Below are 15,928 nucleotides of genomic sequence, written 5' to 3' on the forward strand. Positions count from 1 at the left end.
CCAAACCTAACCCTAACCCTAACCCTAACCCTAACCCTAACCCTAACCCCTAACCCCTAACCCCTAACCCTAACCCTAACCCTAACCCTAACCCTAACCCAACCCTAACCCTAACCCTAACCCTAACCCAACCCTAAACCCTAACCCTAACCCTAACCCTAACCCTAACCCTAACCCTAACCCCTAACCCCTAACCCCTAACCCTAACCCTAACCCTAACCCTAACCCTAACCCTAACCCTAACCCTAACCCTAACCCTAACCCTAACCCTAACCCTAACCCTAACCCTAACCCTAACACTAACCCAACCCTAACCCTAACCCAACCCTAACCCAACCCTAACCCTAACCCTAACCCTAACCCAACCCTAACCCTAACCCTAACCCTAACCCAACCCTAACCCTAACCCTAACCCTAACCCTAACCCTAACCCTAACCCTAACCCTAACCCAACCCTAACCCTAACCCTAACCCTAACCTTACCCTAACCCTAACCCTAACCAACCCAGGTTGTCTTAGAAATGTAGCTGGTGCTGTCCTGAAATCCTCCTCCCTGTCACTGCTATGTATAAAGCTCCATAAAGCCACACCATCCTCTTTATGTGAGAGGTCATCAGTGGAGATAAACAGCAGTGCAGACTACAAGCCTTACTTTTGTCCTAATGAGACCTCTGTTGCAATAGTACCTTTCTAATATGGGGGTTCCAAGTGCTCTCTAACTGGAATGGACCCCCACTCCATGTGAGGGAATAAATTTGTTTTCCAAATTTTATTAACAACTTCCATGATTATAAAAATTATATATATAAAAATTATCCCATGGTAATCCGTCCGTCTCCCCACTTTCCCCTTTGAAACTCCATTCTCCATCATATCCCCTTCCCCTCTCATTCAGTCTCTCTCTCTCTTTTTTTTTTTTTATGTCATGATCTTTTCCTCCTCTTATGAAGGTCCTGCATAGGTAGTGTCAGGCACTATGAGGTCATGGATATCCAGGCTATTTTGTTTCTGTGGGGAGCATCGTGTAAGGGCTCCTACCCTTCCTTTGGCTTTTACATTCTTTCTTCCACCTCTTCTGCATTAGACCCTGAGCCTTGGAAGGTGTGATGGAGTACTTAGCACTCCTGTCACTTCTTCCCAGCACCATGATTCCTTCTGAGTCATCCCAAGGTCATTGCCATCTGAAAAGAGAAGATTCTCTACCAAAAGTGAGAGTAGCATTAATATATAAGGGTATGAACAGTAAGAGAAGTGCTTACTGGGCACTTTGATAAGCATAGTATATACACTTATCCAGACATCAGCAGATGTTACACCCCTAGGGCTCATGGCTACCCATGTTTTACGTTTCAGTATCAGGGATGTATTCACTCCCATGGAGCGGGCCTCCAGTCCAATTCGAGGGCAAATGGTTTCCACCATGACAAATGTGTCACTATTGCACCCATTGGCTCATTCGGGCTGGCTGGCCAACTTTAAGGCTTGCACTGTCCACTATTGAGTATCTTCACTGGTGATTTCTCTCTCTCCCATTGAACTGCATGCAGAATGGCTTCTTCCAGCTGGTCTAAATGGAGGAGGTTATCAGCTCAGTTAAAGCAGGATTTCTCAGTGGTCTTGCAGCCCAAGTATGTGGAGTCTTCAGCAATAGGGTCTTACCATCTATTCCTGGTGGGAAACCAAGGGCCTCGGCACTGCCCTGTAATGTTTTGGGGGCATCAGGTACCTCTCTGGCCAACAACTCACTGGAAGGTATCCCATCCCTGGTACTGAAAATTTTCTAACAACAACCTACGGCTCCTGAGTGTAACACTGTCCAAAAAAGTAGATTCCCATATGGTTTATATCCTCTTAGATATTGATTAGCCCTCCCTCCACCTTTCCTTTACTCAATCTCTTCCCCTGACCTCACTTTGGGCCTTTTTACCCCCATTAATCTATTCTTCTACTTACATACATACAATACCATCCTATTAAGTACCCCCCATTCCTTTCTCTTCCCTTTCTAGCTTACTGGCCTTTGCTACTGAGTTTTCTTCCTACTCATATTGAAAGATGTATATGTGTAAAAATACCTTTTTTTTTTTTTTTTTTTTTTTGGTAGTTCTTCTGGTTTTACCTTTGCTCTCTTGTGTTAACCAGTATTTGAGTATGGTTTGTTTTTTCCAGGTTCCTTATATGTGTGCTTTTCTTTCTCTTCAGCATGGAGGATTCTTTCAAGTATTTTCTGAAGAGCTGGTTTTGTCTTCAAATACTCCTTTAGTTTGCTTTTGTTGTGGAATGTTCTTATTTCTTCGTCTTTTTGAATGGATAACTTTGCAGGATAAAGTAACCGTAGTTGACAGTTGTTATCTTTCAGAACTTGAAATTCATCATTCCAAGCCCTTCTGGCTTTTAAAATTTGTGTTGAGTAATCTGCTGTCATCCTGATGGGCTTGCCTTTGTAGGTAACTTGACTTTTCTCTCTGCTTTCAATATTTTTTCTTTGGTTTGTATATTTGGTAGTTTAATTGCAATATGGCGAGGAGAGGCTCTTTACAAGCTTTGTCTAGTTGGTGTTCTAAAGGATTCCTGTATCTGCATTGGCACCTCTTTCCCAATTTGGGGGAAGTTTTCTTCTATGATTTTGTTGAAGATGCCTACTATGCTTTTGGAGTGAAATTCTTCTCCTTCTACTATACCCTGAATTCTTATGTTTGATCTTTTCATAGTATCCCAAATATCTTGAAATTCCCATTCATACTTTCCTATTAGTTTGTCTTTCTCTTTGTTGGAGTGTATTAGATCTGCCAACTGGTCTTCTAGTTCAGATATTCTGTCCTCTCCATCCATGCTACTGGTGAGATTTTCTGCAGTTTTTTATTTCATTAACTGTGGTGTTCTTCCTTGCTACTAATTCTGACTGGTTTTACTTTATTATTTCTACTTCCTTATTTATGTCTAGTATTGACCTCTGTATTTCATTAAATTGGTGTCCTGTGTTTTCTTTGATTCCTTTGATTTCCTCTCTGACTTCTTTGACCATATTTATAATCATTCTTTGGAAATCTTTCTCAGGCATTTCCTCCAACTCATTCTCACTGGAGGTCATTTCTGATGCATTAATGCTTTTTGGTGGATTTATATTGTCATGATGTTTGATGTTTCTTGTGTTATAATATATGTATTTTTGCATCTTGGATTAATTTGATGCTTGGATTTTCTAGTTAGCCGCAGTATTATTAGATGTATCAATCAATCTGATGTTATATGTCTTCAGGATAGGAGCTTAAGGTGCTAGGTGTGGCTCTTAAGACTCTCAGAATATCTACAAAAGTAACCCTAGTTTGCCTGCTATGATAATATTCAAGTAGGCAGAGTAGGTCAAAATATAGGCAGATTCTAAAACTAACAATGTACACATTCAATGAAAAACAGCATAGTATTTATGCAAGAGTAGGTATTATGACAAGCAGATCCTCTGACAAAGTCACTGTACCTTAGGGTGTGTGGTGCCCCACACCCTTAATCCTGTCATCAAGGAGGTTAAGATTTGTGGTCTGTTGAGGGTTCCAGGTCAGCTTGTGGCCAAGTGAGACCCTTTCCTTTTGGGATGATTTTGGTCTCAGTTATGTTGCACTCCTGCTTGGGTCCCTCTTTGGTATGTTGTGGGTTCAAGTAGGCCGGCTGGGTTGTTGGATCGCTACGGTGCTGGGTGCTTTGATCTCCCTTCCCTGGTGTCTGATGCTTGCTGGCACTTGTGCTGGCAATGGGGGAGGGGAGGCTGTGGATGGTGGCTCTACTTTTCTCGCTGGTCCACTTGATTCTCTACCTCGTGATCTGCTCCTCTGTTGTTCACCATGATTTTCCACACTTCTTGAGTTTGCAGAGAGGTCTGGTGTGAGTGGAAAATCCCCTCACCTGGCTTTTCCTGCGGCTCAAGCCAAGCCTGGCCGCCGTGGCCCTGCAGACCTCGCACTGCTGCTGTGGGAGCTGCTTCTTCCAGCCTGTGTGGGCTCTGGATGCTGTGGATCTCTCCTACATCTCTGTTGCCATTTTAAGTTCTTATACACCTCACTTTTTAGTAGAAGAGTGTATTTTGCTGGGGATTTTTTTTTTTTTTGGCTTTTTCTCCCCTAGGCTGCTTTGGCGTGGTCCCTAAGACACCATCTTAACCGGAAGTCTCTCTCTTTTTTGGAAATAAATTCTTGATGCTGAAAACCTAGTTCAGGGTTAGTTTTGAGCTCTAGGTGTGTAATATCTGCTGGTGTCTTGCTGAATGTTTTTACTATGCTTGTTAAGCCCTTATCTTATTGGTCACACCCATATTTCAATGCTACTCTTACTTTTGCTTAGAGAAGTCTCTTTGTTTTTCAGATGACTTTGACCTTGGCACAAAGTATGTGAGAACCAAAGGAAGGGTGGAACTACTTACAAGGTACTCTTCAAATACAAAATGTCCTGGATATCCCTGACCTCACAGTGTCTGGCACTACCTACACAAGACCATCAAGACAGTAGGAAATGATGATTACATTAAAATTTAAGAGAGACTGATTGTGGGAGGTGCTGATATGATGGAGAGTGGAGTTGTGAAGGGGAAAGTGAAGTGGGCAGGAATTACGATTTATTGTCTAGAATTATGGAAGTTGTCAAAAATTTTTAAAAATGAAAGCAGTTGGGGACTGGAGAGATAGTTCAGTGCTCAAAGGTGTTTGCTAGTGGTGACAAAAGAAGGAGACCTCTGCAATCAGCCAAGGGACTAAACTACATAAAGATAGATGCACAAAGTAGCACATGCCTCTAGAGTTTATTTGCAGTGGCAAGAGGCCCTGGTGTTCCCATTCTCTCCTCTCTTCCTCTCTCTCCTCTCCTTCTCTGTTTGCAAACAAATTTAAAAAATTCTTTTAAGGCAGTTGGTACTAATTAGTTCTCTGTGGCCACCTAGTGCTGACCTATTTATTAACATGATGTGTGTAAAATTATCTCTGTAAGTCATCTGGAAGAATCTGAGAACTAGGTATTCATTCTCACTTCTACAGCTGCAATTTCTACTGAGCAGAATCAGGTGGGTCTTATTTAGAACCAGCTCTGGTCTATAGAGTAGAGGTCCACCAGGCTGCCCCTACGACACACAGAGAATCTACCTCAGTCCAAGGCAAGTCTGTGAGATCTTTAGTTGAACTGGAAGCAAACCAGTCGCCAATCTTCTGGGTCATCTTGGCACAGAGGCCCCACAGATGGGCCAACTGAGAGCATCCCCTCAAGTCAAGTGCTCACACCTGGACTATGCTACCTTGGCAAATAGCTCAGATAAATGGAGACACCAGGTCGGGGGTCTCCTAGGATTGAGAAATGGGTTGCTTACCATGTCCATTGCAGGTCCTTGGGGTTCTACTGCAACGGATATTATGGTCTGCTTACATTTTCCGCTCTGTCCAGAAGCGTGCTTTTTCTAAATTCTAACCCTATGCTCACCCTAACAATCTTACCGTCTCTGTCTCTAACAACTGTAACTGTAACCCAAATCCCGTTCGTGAGCGACCTTTATGCACGCAGGTGATGGCCAATCATTGGCCTGTGAGTAGTAGGAACGGCGGTACCACGGCTTTACGCAGGCTCCGTAGGGAGGGGCCGCCTTCGTTGGGGCCAATGTGCAGAGCGTACTGCGCAGGCGCGCTTAACCGCAGCTGTTGGGTCGCAGAGGAGTCGAGCAGACATGGCGGCCAGGGCGCAGCCCTTGGGTGTGGAGTCCGCGGGATCCTTAGACCAGGCCCCAGGGCCCAAGGGGACTGGAGGTAGCAGGGGCGGGCAGCAAGCTGGGTCCGGCTAGTCCGTGGGGGTGTGGAAGTCAAGGCCTCGGCCTAAGTACCTGGAGGTGTGGTCCTGGGCGGGGCGAGCGAGCCTTGGGTGTGACTCAGGCACTGTTACACCTCAGAGCAGGCCCTTGCAGCTTCCCTGTGGCGATGGCGCGAGACAGGCTGAGGCGTTTGTGATGGTCTGAGGTGGTTGACTAGAGCTTGAGTATATTTTTATGATTGATAAACCTAGGCATATGAAAAAGCAGAGAACAAGGTGTACCCCTAGCTTTAATATTTATTGACCGTTGGTCAATCTTTAGTTCTTTACCGTCACCCACTTTCCCTATTTTCATTGGAAAGCAGCCCAGACATGATATGTCCTCTATAAATGTTCCATATATATATCTCTATAAAAAGATATTTCTCAGAAAAATATCATTTTAATCTCTCGTGTATAACAGCACAGTTTCTTTATTAGATATCTAGTCAATTTTAAAATTTGTTGGTTATGACTATTTTTGACAATGCATTTATTTGAATCAAAATCCATTTATATAAGGCCATTATTTGATGTTACTTGATGTGTCTCTTAACGCACCTCTTTGTACAATAAATAAATTTGGCACCTTCATGATTTGTCCTCTCCTATAGAGCCAAATTCATTTATTGTACTATTGATCTCAGGACAAGCAGCAGGAACACTGCTCTTGTTACACCTGCCCTTAGCTATTTACTTTGCCAGTTCAGGAATGTTGGATCCTTCTTTTGGCCTTTCAACTTGACTTGGGTTTGAAATGTTTGGTTCTGTTTCTGCAGGGCAGCATGTGTCCACACAGAAAATTGAAGACTTGATGGAAATGGTGAAAAAGTTGCAAAAAGGTCGCATGTCTCTTTTGTGTATGAGGGTTAGCCTGAGGTTTAAGTCAGGCACTTGTGTATTCAATTCTAGGCACCACAAGCCACAAAACAGGAAACTATCCCATTTTCTTTTAAACTTAATTTTGTAAATTATTATTTTTTTACTTATTTATTTAACAGAGGAAGAGGAAGAGAAAGAGAGAGAATGGGTACACCAGGGCTTCCAGCCACTGCAAGCAAACTCCAGACATGTGTACCCCCATGTGCATCTGGCTAACGTGGGTCCTAGGGAATTGAACCAGGGTCCTTTGGCTTTGCAGGCAAACACCTTAACCAAACTGCTAAGCCATCACTCCAGCCCTTAAATTTTAATTTTTGAACTAAAAGTAGAGCCCTTGTGATTCAAAACTATAGAAGCATAATTGGCTGGAAAGCAAAATGTTTTCTCAAAACACTATTCTAAGCCTGCTTGATCCCACAGAATTCATTAGATTCAGAGGTTTTTTTACCTATATCCTCCTTCTACTTTATATCCTGTTACCTTCTACTTGCTCACCAGGCTTATCCCTGTTCCATCTTCAGGGCAGACATTTTTTACTGAGTGCCTTCCACTTTGCCCAGAGAACTACAGGGCCTGCCCCTTTACCTACAGAACACACAAACACTTTCCATATCTTCAAAGTACTTCCTGATGCTACACTTTTAAATCTTCCTACTGCAGTTTTCCTGACTAAAGTTTCTACAACCTGACTAGTATCTCCATCTGTCTGTTCCTTGTCTCCCTTAGTCTCATGTGAGACTATGATACAACATCTGTGCATATGAGATGCTCAGTAGATTTGTGTGGAATGAAAGCTGTGGATTCCCAGGCAGGCATCCACCACCTCTGCCTTCTCGGTCATTAATTCAGCCTCTTTTTCTCCTGCAGTGGGAAGCCTAGAGCCTCAGATTGAGGTCCTGATTAACCGGATAAATGAAGTTCAGCAAGGTGAGATTAGGGACTTTAGCTGCTATCCAAGACCAGCTACATGCTTTGCCAGTCCCAATAAAAGTGAAAATACAAGAGTCCTTTTACGAAAAATCTGTAGTTATTTTGTGAGAGCAATAGCAGACTATTAAATAGATGTACAGGGCTCTTCTGCATGTATCTGCTGTAGTCATGTATCTGTGAAAACTGTTCCTGCTGCCACCTGAGCCCACCAAGAAGAGCCAGGACTCTGAAAGCCTTGTTTTGCTCTATATAATCTGGGGCTCTCTAGCTTTGCTTGAAGACAGATGTGAAAAGTCGTTGTTTCAAAGGGAATAGTACTGCCAAGCTGCACTTACCCAATGTCTGTCATACTCCTTTGGTAAAGCAAAAAAGAAAGCCAGTGAGGAGCTTGGAGAGGCTCAGACGGTCTGGGATGCGCTGCAGAAGGAACTGAACTCATGTAAGTTTAAGGGGGTTGCCAGAGGTCCCCTCAATGTTTCAAGTCTCCTGTAACTCAGTATTCCAAATCCCTTCCCAGCACACTTCTGCCTAGGGGCCTTTGCAGTGATAACACAGGCTTCTCTTAACTCACTTCACTATTCACCTATGAATTTAAGTGTCCCTTTCTTAGAGACACCTTTCCTAAAGATACCTACCACCTTACCTGGTCACATGACCCTTTCTGATTGATGTTTTTCTTTCTTCCAGTCCCAATGGGTGTCACACAAGGTCCTCACTGATAACTTTTGTTAATGTTAGGGTCCTTTGAGTTTATAGGAAGTAGGTCCCATAGGAGAAAGGGCTCATCTTAAGGAGACTACATTTGGATTGGAGTCAGGGCTCTCTTATGACTGACTATCCCTGACATTGCTATGGGTGGTCCCTGATGCCTAAACTTTTGTCATATTTTCCAGTGCATGAAGAGAAAGCACGCCTGAAGGACATACTGAGCAAAAAGCAAGGTATTTCCAGCTTCTACATGTCCAGGCTTTGTGCCATCCTATACAAGCTCACTCTCTACAGTAGCTAGAGCTTTGACATCTCCTGAGTTTGTGACTCCTGCAGTTTCCACAAAAGCGAGGAAGTGTCAAAGCCCAAGCTGGTGTCCACAGACCTGACATGATCTCTCATGTCTGATCCACTCACACTAGCTGACTTAGAAAGCACTATTAGGGTTGTTCTCCCTGCAGAAACTCTAAGGATCATCCAGCTGCACTGTCAGGAGAAGGAAAGTGAGGCACAAAGGTAAGAGACTAAGCTCACAGTGATCCCCCTAAACTTCAAAAGAGAGGTTAGTACTCCTGTCAGCCCCTTATCTCCTAAGGCCATGTAAGATACAGGATTGAATACAGAGGAATAGAAAAAAGGCTCCCAACCATTTCTCCAGGAAAGTCAGAAATGTGGCTAGGGGCTGCCTTCTTTTCCAGGAAGCACAACTTGTTGCAGGATTGCAAGGAGAGGATTTCTGACCTTAACTCCCAGATTGAAGACAAGAAGGATAAACTGAGACAGCTCAGGTAAACTCCGTTGCATGACACTGGAGCAAGGGAAAGCTTAGATATGGTATCAGTAGGAAAATCTGAGCTGAGCCCTGGAGGGCCTAGGTGGTGAAGGTGCTCCCTGTGGTGTAAAGAGCATGTGCAGAGCCCTTGAGGGCTGTACATGAGCCAGGCCTCTGCCTAGCTGTGTGGTCTCAGCCCTGGCCTTCATGTATGTGTGGTTGGCTCTAGGTTGGATTTCGAGGAACAGCTAGAGGCTCTGATGAGCGAGCACAAAGACCTCTGGGAATTTCATGTAAGTCACTCAAAGCCATGCCACTTCTCGCCTATCATACCTTTTCCCTGTGTAAACCTTGGTGGTCCTACTAGCACTATAAATTCAGCCCCCTATGACCACCCTTGAGGTGCCTGATATCCTCACCACTGATCTGCACACTCATCTATGCTGCCCTTCTGTATCTGTTCAGTGGTTAGGAGGAGTTTTGATAAGACCACATGAAGTCAGACATTGAGAATATTATGCGGGAGGCAGAGATAGGAGGATTACCATGAGTTCAAGGCCACCCTGAGATGACAGAGTTAATTCCTGGTCAGCCTGGACCAGAGTGAGACTCTACCTCGAAAAACCAAAAAACCAAAACAAAACAAAAAAAAAAAAAAAAAAGAGAGAGAGAGAGAAAGAGAGAGAGAGAATATTATGGATGTGTCTAGAATGGTCTCATGGAAGACAACAGGGAGCAAATACTAGTGTTTGGTCCCTGAAGTTCGCAGACATCAAATAAGGAAAGAGAGGCTGAATGGCAGACAAGAAGGGGTTAGTGAGGATGTGACCAAAGAGAAAGGAGTAAATGCAGTGCTGTGCTCACAATTAAATCTCCAAATAGTTGCTCATAATTGTAGGTTTGCAGATGTTACAAACACTTTACCTTGCACCTATGTTGAGGGTATGAGAGGCCCAGGGGGAGGGAATGGCAAGTGCAGTGACCTTGAGGCTATACTGTGGCTAGCATGTATAGAAAGGCAGTAAGACATAGTGATGGAATAAATGGCTGGATCCAGGCAGGCTTATCTGAGGCATGGAGAAGCTAGGAAATATGGACAGGCCTTCTTTTTGCCCACCTCAGAGACCGGAACAGCTGGCAAGAGAGATCTGTTCCCTGGATAGCAGCAAGGAGCAGCTTCTCAAGGAAGGTGAGGCTAGGGCAAGGGGAACCCTGACCTTCCCACACCCATTTTTACCTGCTCACTAACCCTTCCTTCTGTAGAGAAGCTTATTGAAGTGAAGTTGGAGGATGTGAAGCATCGGCTCTGTGCACTGTGTGGACCTGAAGGACCCTCCACTCTCAGTGAAGGACTCTTTCTCCGCAGCCAGGAGGCAGCAGCAGCAATGTAAGATGCAGAGGTGGGGCAGGAGAAAAGAGTGCCCAGTGCTTACTACTCACCCCACCCCCAGGCTGATGTTCAATGAGGAGAATGAGAAGGCTGAGGAGCTCTTGGAGGCTGCAGCTCACCACCACCAGCAACTGCAGCAGAGGTGCCGTGAGCTGCAGCAGCAGCGGCAAAGGTGGACATGCAACCCTGTGTCCCCGCTGTCCCCAGAAAGATGGAGGAGGGGTGTTTTTTCTTAACTCTATGCCCTCATGGTTCTTTTGCATCCTTTCTGTTTTTCCTGAACAGGCTGAAAGAGGAGCTGGAAAGGCACAGGCTACAGGTCCCTGCTCAAGCACAGAACATGCAAGAGGAAGGGGACAGATTATGGAAAGTGGTGAGTCCTGGGATTGGGTGGCTGGGAGCAAAGAAAGTTCCTGGAGGTGACTAGGGCAGGAGGGCAAGGAGGATACTGAAAGTCCTCAGAGGATGGTCTTTGGGAAGGGTACACTTACTTCAGGGGACATAGCCAAGGCAAAGATAAGGACACCTGGTAGTGATAGGGCACAGAAAGGTAGAAAGGGAATTATGTGGATGGATAGGAAATGCCAACCTGTATCTTGACCTCCCACAGGCTAGTCCCAAGGCTGTAGAAGTTAGCGAGGAGAAAGAACAGGAGCCATCCACCAAGCAGAGCCTGATACTCTCCTAGGCTCGGAGGACACATCAAACCCAAACACATCACATGGAAATTTATGAAATAAAAGCTTGATTTTGTTACAGCTGGCCTCATCTGAGTTTGTGCTAAGTGGAAGGCTGGGTATTGGGCTCAAGATCCCAAAGCCTGGTGAATTGGCCCAATTCTGACTTTTATCCAACTCAGCACCCATACTGCTACCCCCGCTTCCTGGTCATCTCTGGTTTCTGACACATTGTTCTATTTCCAGGCAGTGATACAGATTTTCACCTTCTCATAATGGGCCAACAGTATCTGAATTCACCCTGTGATTTAATTCCTTCATATAGGCCTGGGGAGCACAGACTGTCAGAAACAAAGGGAAAAATGAGCTCTCCAAAGCCAAGCATTTTGTGCTAGAGTCCCCCTTGTTAGCTAAAAATGAAAAGAAAAAAGAAAAAGAAATATAATTAGAGGCTGTGTATAGTCTATGTTGTTGATAACTGAGACTCCTACCAAGAACAGCAGGACTTTAAATGATGTGTGCCTGAGGCATGTGCCAGATCCTTACCTGTTACCCAAGTAAGGTAAATGACGGGAGTCACAGATGACAGCTCCTGGGTCCAGGCAGTGAGGTCATGACAAAGGTTTCTTCTGTTGACATACCTGGCAAGTCAGTGCTACTGTGGGGTAGAAAGATCCACAAGGCCCACAAGCTGTGGTGAATGGAAGAGTACTGACAAAAACTTAATAGCAAACCTAAAGCCCCAGTATTTTATGAGATAAATATCTATGGTACAGTTTCCATGGTATTACAGGAATGGTCAGTACCCTGTCAAAATTAATCATTGAAAATGGAAGTTGGATATACATTGACCTACATGGCAATAAAACAACACATTTAAAAATTGATTTTGCTAAGCTCATAAGTAGAGGGAATTTTACAACAAATTGGATTGTCACAAATATTAGCCAATGACTAGTTCAGTTGGTGAATAAAAAGGCCTATAACAAAATTCAACACCTTTTGGAACAATGAACTCATAAATTACAAATAGAATATAACTTTCTTTATATTTACTAATGAAATATCTAAAGACCCTCTGGAATAATTCATGAATAGGGCCTAGGTCCTCAGGCTTTGCAGGCAAGTGCCTTAACTGCTGAGCCTCTTTGTAGCCCTCCAGAGACTTTTTAAAGCTATTTCTTGAAATTCTAGAATGATCCTCTGATCCTTCAGGAGATCCCTCATTCTTCTGTCTTATTATGTAAGCTACATACATATGCCAGCTCTTGTAGACACATGTGTGCAACCCAAGCTGCTATAGGAAGGTGCTGTCCTCACAGCATGTCTGCACACACATTTGGCTCCCAGTGCTTGGGACTTAGACCTGCAGCCCATCACTCCCTTGCCAGAGGCCTGAGCCATCTCACTCTTGCCCCACTGAGTTGGGCTGTCCTGAGCTGAATTCTGATCTCTAGCATGGATGTGTTTCCTGGACAAGTGAGTTCCCTTCTGACACTCCCAAAATAGGTAGTTGTAAATCTTGCTCATTTTTGACTGTTTAAATAAAAGAATAAAGTAGGATGTATGTATTTGAAAATATCATAATTAGATTCATGACTTTGTAAGTAGTTCTATGTAGTTGTTTCCAGTTCAAGCAGTTCAGAGACACAATAGTCCCTGATTACCATAGTTTCTTGTGCTGGGGCATTATGGGCCTCACCTGCATGCTTGAATCATGGATTTTTCTCTCTGTATTAAAGATCAGACCTGAGGATCTTTTCAGTTACTTTACCTCACTATCTCCCTCTTCGTTGTCCAGTTTTTCCCATGGCCTCCATGTTTTTAGATTCCAGGAGGGGCTTTTCTACATATCTCTTAATTTGCACTTTTTTTCTGATGCCCTCCAGACATAAGAAATGACCATCTCCCGTTTCCTGCTTCCTTTTACTTTTCCTGCCAAATCAGAGACTAACATGGAAGTTGCATCCTGGGTGTCTTTCTCCAGTTGTAATTGCTTCCTTATATGGGCAACTTCCCTTTGAGAAGACAGCTCATCCTCATGTGCATGTCTTACTGCTCATATCAGAGGCCTTAGAACTGATACCTCAGCTTACAGTCCCATATCATATGCTACTTAGAGGTCACAATACATACTCTGGTCCATCTTCCACTTTGGGAGTATCCCTATATTCACATGGCAGATCACATTCCTCAAAGAGATACAATATACCATAGCTCCTGGAGGGAGATGGACACGCTTGGATCCCTTCCCCATGAATGCTCATCCCAGGCTCATTTGGTTCTATTGAGTCCCTGTTTGAGTGCCAATTTGTGTCAGCATGTTTATGAAGAAACTTAGTAACTGAGGGTGCCACTTGGCAATAAACACATCTCTTTCCTAAAATGTAGCTAGCAACCTATTGGCAATCCGGACCCCCACCTGCATAGAGCTGCACATACATTCCACTTAAAACAATAGAATATGTCTCTCCCAGTAACCTGTAGTACCTCCCTCTTTGTGGCAATTTTTATGCAAAACAAGATCTAATATATATGAAGGATCAAAAAATGGGAAAATTTGTCCTGGACTGGTTTTGAGCACATGCACAGGAAGGAAAACTATGTCTTCTAAGTGAACTTTTAGCCTTATTTACCATCTTATGCCTACGTAATTGGGCATACATGCGATTAAGATCAGATACATAGGGGAAGGGACATATACAGTAAAGAGAAGCTAATATAATTGAAATTTCTTATCAAAATAAAGAACAACCCAGACTATGTCTTTTAGTATCTACTCCTCTTCCTAGACTCCATAAATAGGATCCCTGTGCAATAACTCAGAGCTCTTGAACATTTTCATTCAGGTGGCACAATAACTCAAAACTTTTGATTTGCTCGTAATAAAACATTTTGTTGCTTTACTTCTTGTGTGAGACACTTTTCTAATTCTTTTAGCAACGTGCCAACAATCTTGAAAGCCAAATAGAGACCACCTGTAATAAATTGTTCTGTAACTTTCCTGGAGAGAAGCAAGTGAAATGTCTATTTACTCTAAATAGGGACAACTAGGGAAGAAGATATTTTAAAAAAGATTTTTTTTTCAAGTATAATGTAGTGAGTAAATGAGTTTATTGAGGTTACTTACAAAATCTTGGGTGATTCACTGGCACCAATGAAAAGTCCCAATCCAAGTCAATTTTTTTATTTTTATGTATTTATTTAAGAGAGATAGAGATAGAGATAAAGAGAGAGAGAGAGAGAGAGAGAGAGAGAGAGAGAGAGAGAAAGGCAGATAGAAAGAGAATGGGCATGCCAGGCCCTCTAGCCATTGAAAACAAACTCCAGACCCATGCATCACCTTGTGCATCTGGCTTTACTTGGGTACTGGGAAATCAATCCTGATCCTTTGGCTTTTCCAGCAAGCCCCCTAACTGATAAGCTATCTCTTCAGCCCCCACACCCCAAGTCAGTTTTTTAACCTCTTATACAATTTAATGTTATGTGATTTGGCCATGGGGGAGTGTTGATGGAAATCACAGGACAAGATCTTGTAAAGGTTTCCATAGGGTCTTATGACCCACCCCAAAAGGAAATATTAACAATCTAGTTATCACAGATCTAGCTATTTGTTGTATAGATCTAATTCATTTTGGTGCTATTACTCAGGGACTAGGTCTCTTGCAGGTCACTATAGTAGCTCTGCTTCAAAATGCCATTGATTATGTCAAGCCCAGAGAAAATAGCAACTCTACAGAAAAATAGAGAATTTAAAGTGGGGATAATCTTCCAAAGCAATTTGACATCTGAAGTCAGTACTCTTCCCTAGAGGAGACAGCAGGACTTTAGTCAACCCAAGCTCAAAAAACAACAATTGAATGTAGTTAGTGACTCTGCTGACCAGGGCTTCAGCCAATGAGTCTGCAGTTAAGCAATGACTCTTGAAGAACCCTGTCCCTCTCAATATTTTTCCATCACTTTTGGACACTTAAAAAACTTCCAGTAATAATCTAAAGTTGAAACCTGTGTTCCAAAATAAATAAAAAATACATTTTCTGCTGGAAGGAGTCTTGCCATGGTAGAAATGAGATGGTGAAGAATACAAAGACCTTCAGTGGGCCCACTAGCCCTTCAGTCTGTCAAGATGCCTTTCTACTAACTTTAAGTTTCAGTGATATCCCAAGGTGAATGGGATACAAGGTGTGGTCAGCTGAAAAGTGTCCTCCAAAAATGCCCACATCCCAATGCCAAAAACCTGTCAATATGTTACCCTACATGGTGAGAAGAACTTGGGATGTATTGTTAAATTCAGGACATTGAGATGGGCAGATCACTCTATCTTCTCAGGCAGATCCAGGGATATCTTTTTAAGAGATGGTCAGAGACAGACACAAATTGGAAGATGATGTGCTACAGGCTTTGAAATAGACTGGAATATAGGGGGAAGTAAGGGTGAGGGGAAGCTAGGTTACAGGACGAAACGAGAGTGAGGAGGGAAACTAGGTTGCAGGGGGAAGTTTGAGCACAGCTTTATGCACAAGAGAGGCTTGTGGGTATGTGGGAGTGATGGGACAGGGCTCATTACTAATTTCTCTTCCATTTTACAACTTTAATTCACTGGGATTTATTTTGTGTTTTAGTCCATGAAAGGGTCTCCATATGCTTGGAATTTTTTTTTTTCCAGAATCAAAATCACATTCAAGAGATAGTAATGGGTGTCTGTAATGACTTTTTACTCAAGACAGTTTTCATAATGTTTTTTCCCTAAAC

General features: G+C 43.3%; 1 protein-coding gene across 1 annotated transcript; it reads left to right on the forward strand.

The window, feature by feature from the left end:
- The first annotated feature begins 5,632 nt into the window (after nucleotides 1-5,632).
- Syce1 (synaptonemal complex central element protein 1) lies at nucleotides 5,633-11,255 on the forward strand. Its single transcript, XM_004669636.2, has 13 exons — nucleotides 5,633-5,777; nucleotides 6,597-6,659; nucleotides 7,567-7,626; nucleotides 7,994-8,068; nucleotides 8,523-8,570; nucleotides 8,799-8,853; nucleotides 9,036-9,125; nucleotides 9,339-9,402; nucleotides 10,232-10,298; nucleotides 10,373-10,496; nucleotides 10,561-10,671; nucleotides 10,785-10,872; nucleotides 11,110-11,255. Exons 1-13 carry the CDS (start codon nucleotides 5,699-5,701, stop codon nucleotides 11,185-11,187), a joined length of 1,002 nt encoding a protein of 333 aa, XP_004669693.1. The 5' UTR covers nucleotides 5,633-5,698; the 3' UTR covers nucleotides 11,188-11,255.
- Nucleotides 11,256-15,928: the final 4,673 nt, after the last annotated feature.

Source organism: Jaculus jaculus, chromosome 1 (genome assembly GCF_020740685.1).
Source record: "Jaculus jaculus isolate mJacJac1 chromosome 1, mJacJac1.mat.Y.cur, whole genome shotgun sequence".
NCBI classification, from domain to species: domain Eukaryota; kingdom Metazoa; phylum Chordata; class Mammalia; order Rodentia; family Dipodidae; genus Jaculus; species Jaculus jaculus.

Bases quoted from the DNA above. Each gene is read 5' to 3' on its own strand.
- Syce1 (XM_004669636.2), top strand. From the start codon at position 5,699: ATGGCGGCCAGGGCGCAGCCCTTGGGTGTGGAGTCCGCGGGATCCTTA. The intron at 8,854-9,035 runs GTAAGAGACTAA...CTTCTTTTCCAG, and splicing joins AAGGAAAGTGAGGCACAAAG to GAAGCACAACTTGTTGCAGG. The intron at 10,299-10,372 runs GTGAGGCTAGGG...TTCCTTCTGTAG, and splicing joins GGAGCAGCTTCTCAAGGAAG to AGAAGCTTATTGAAGTGAAG.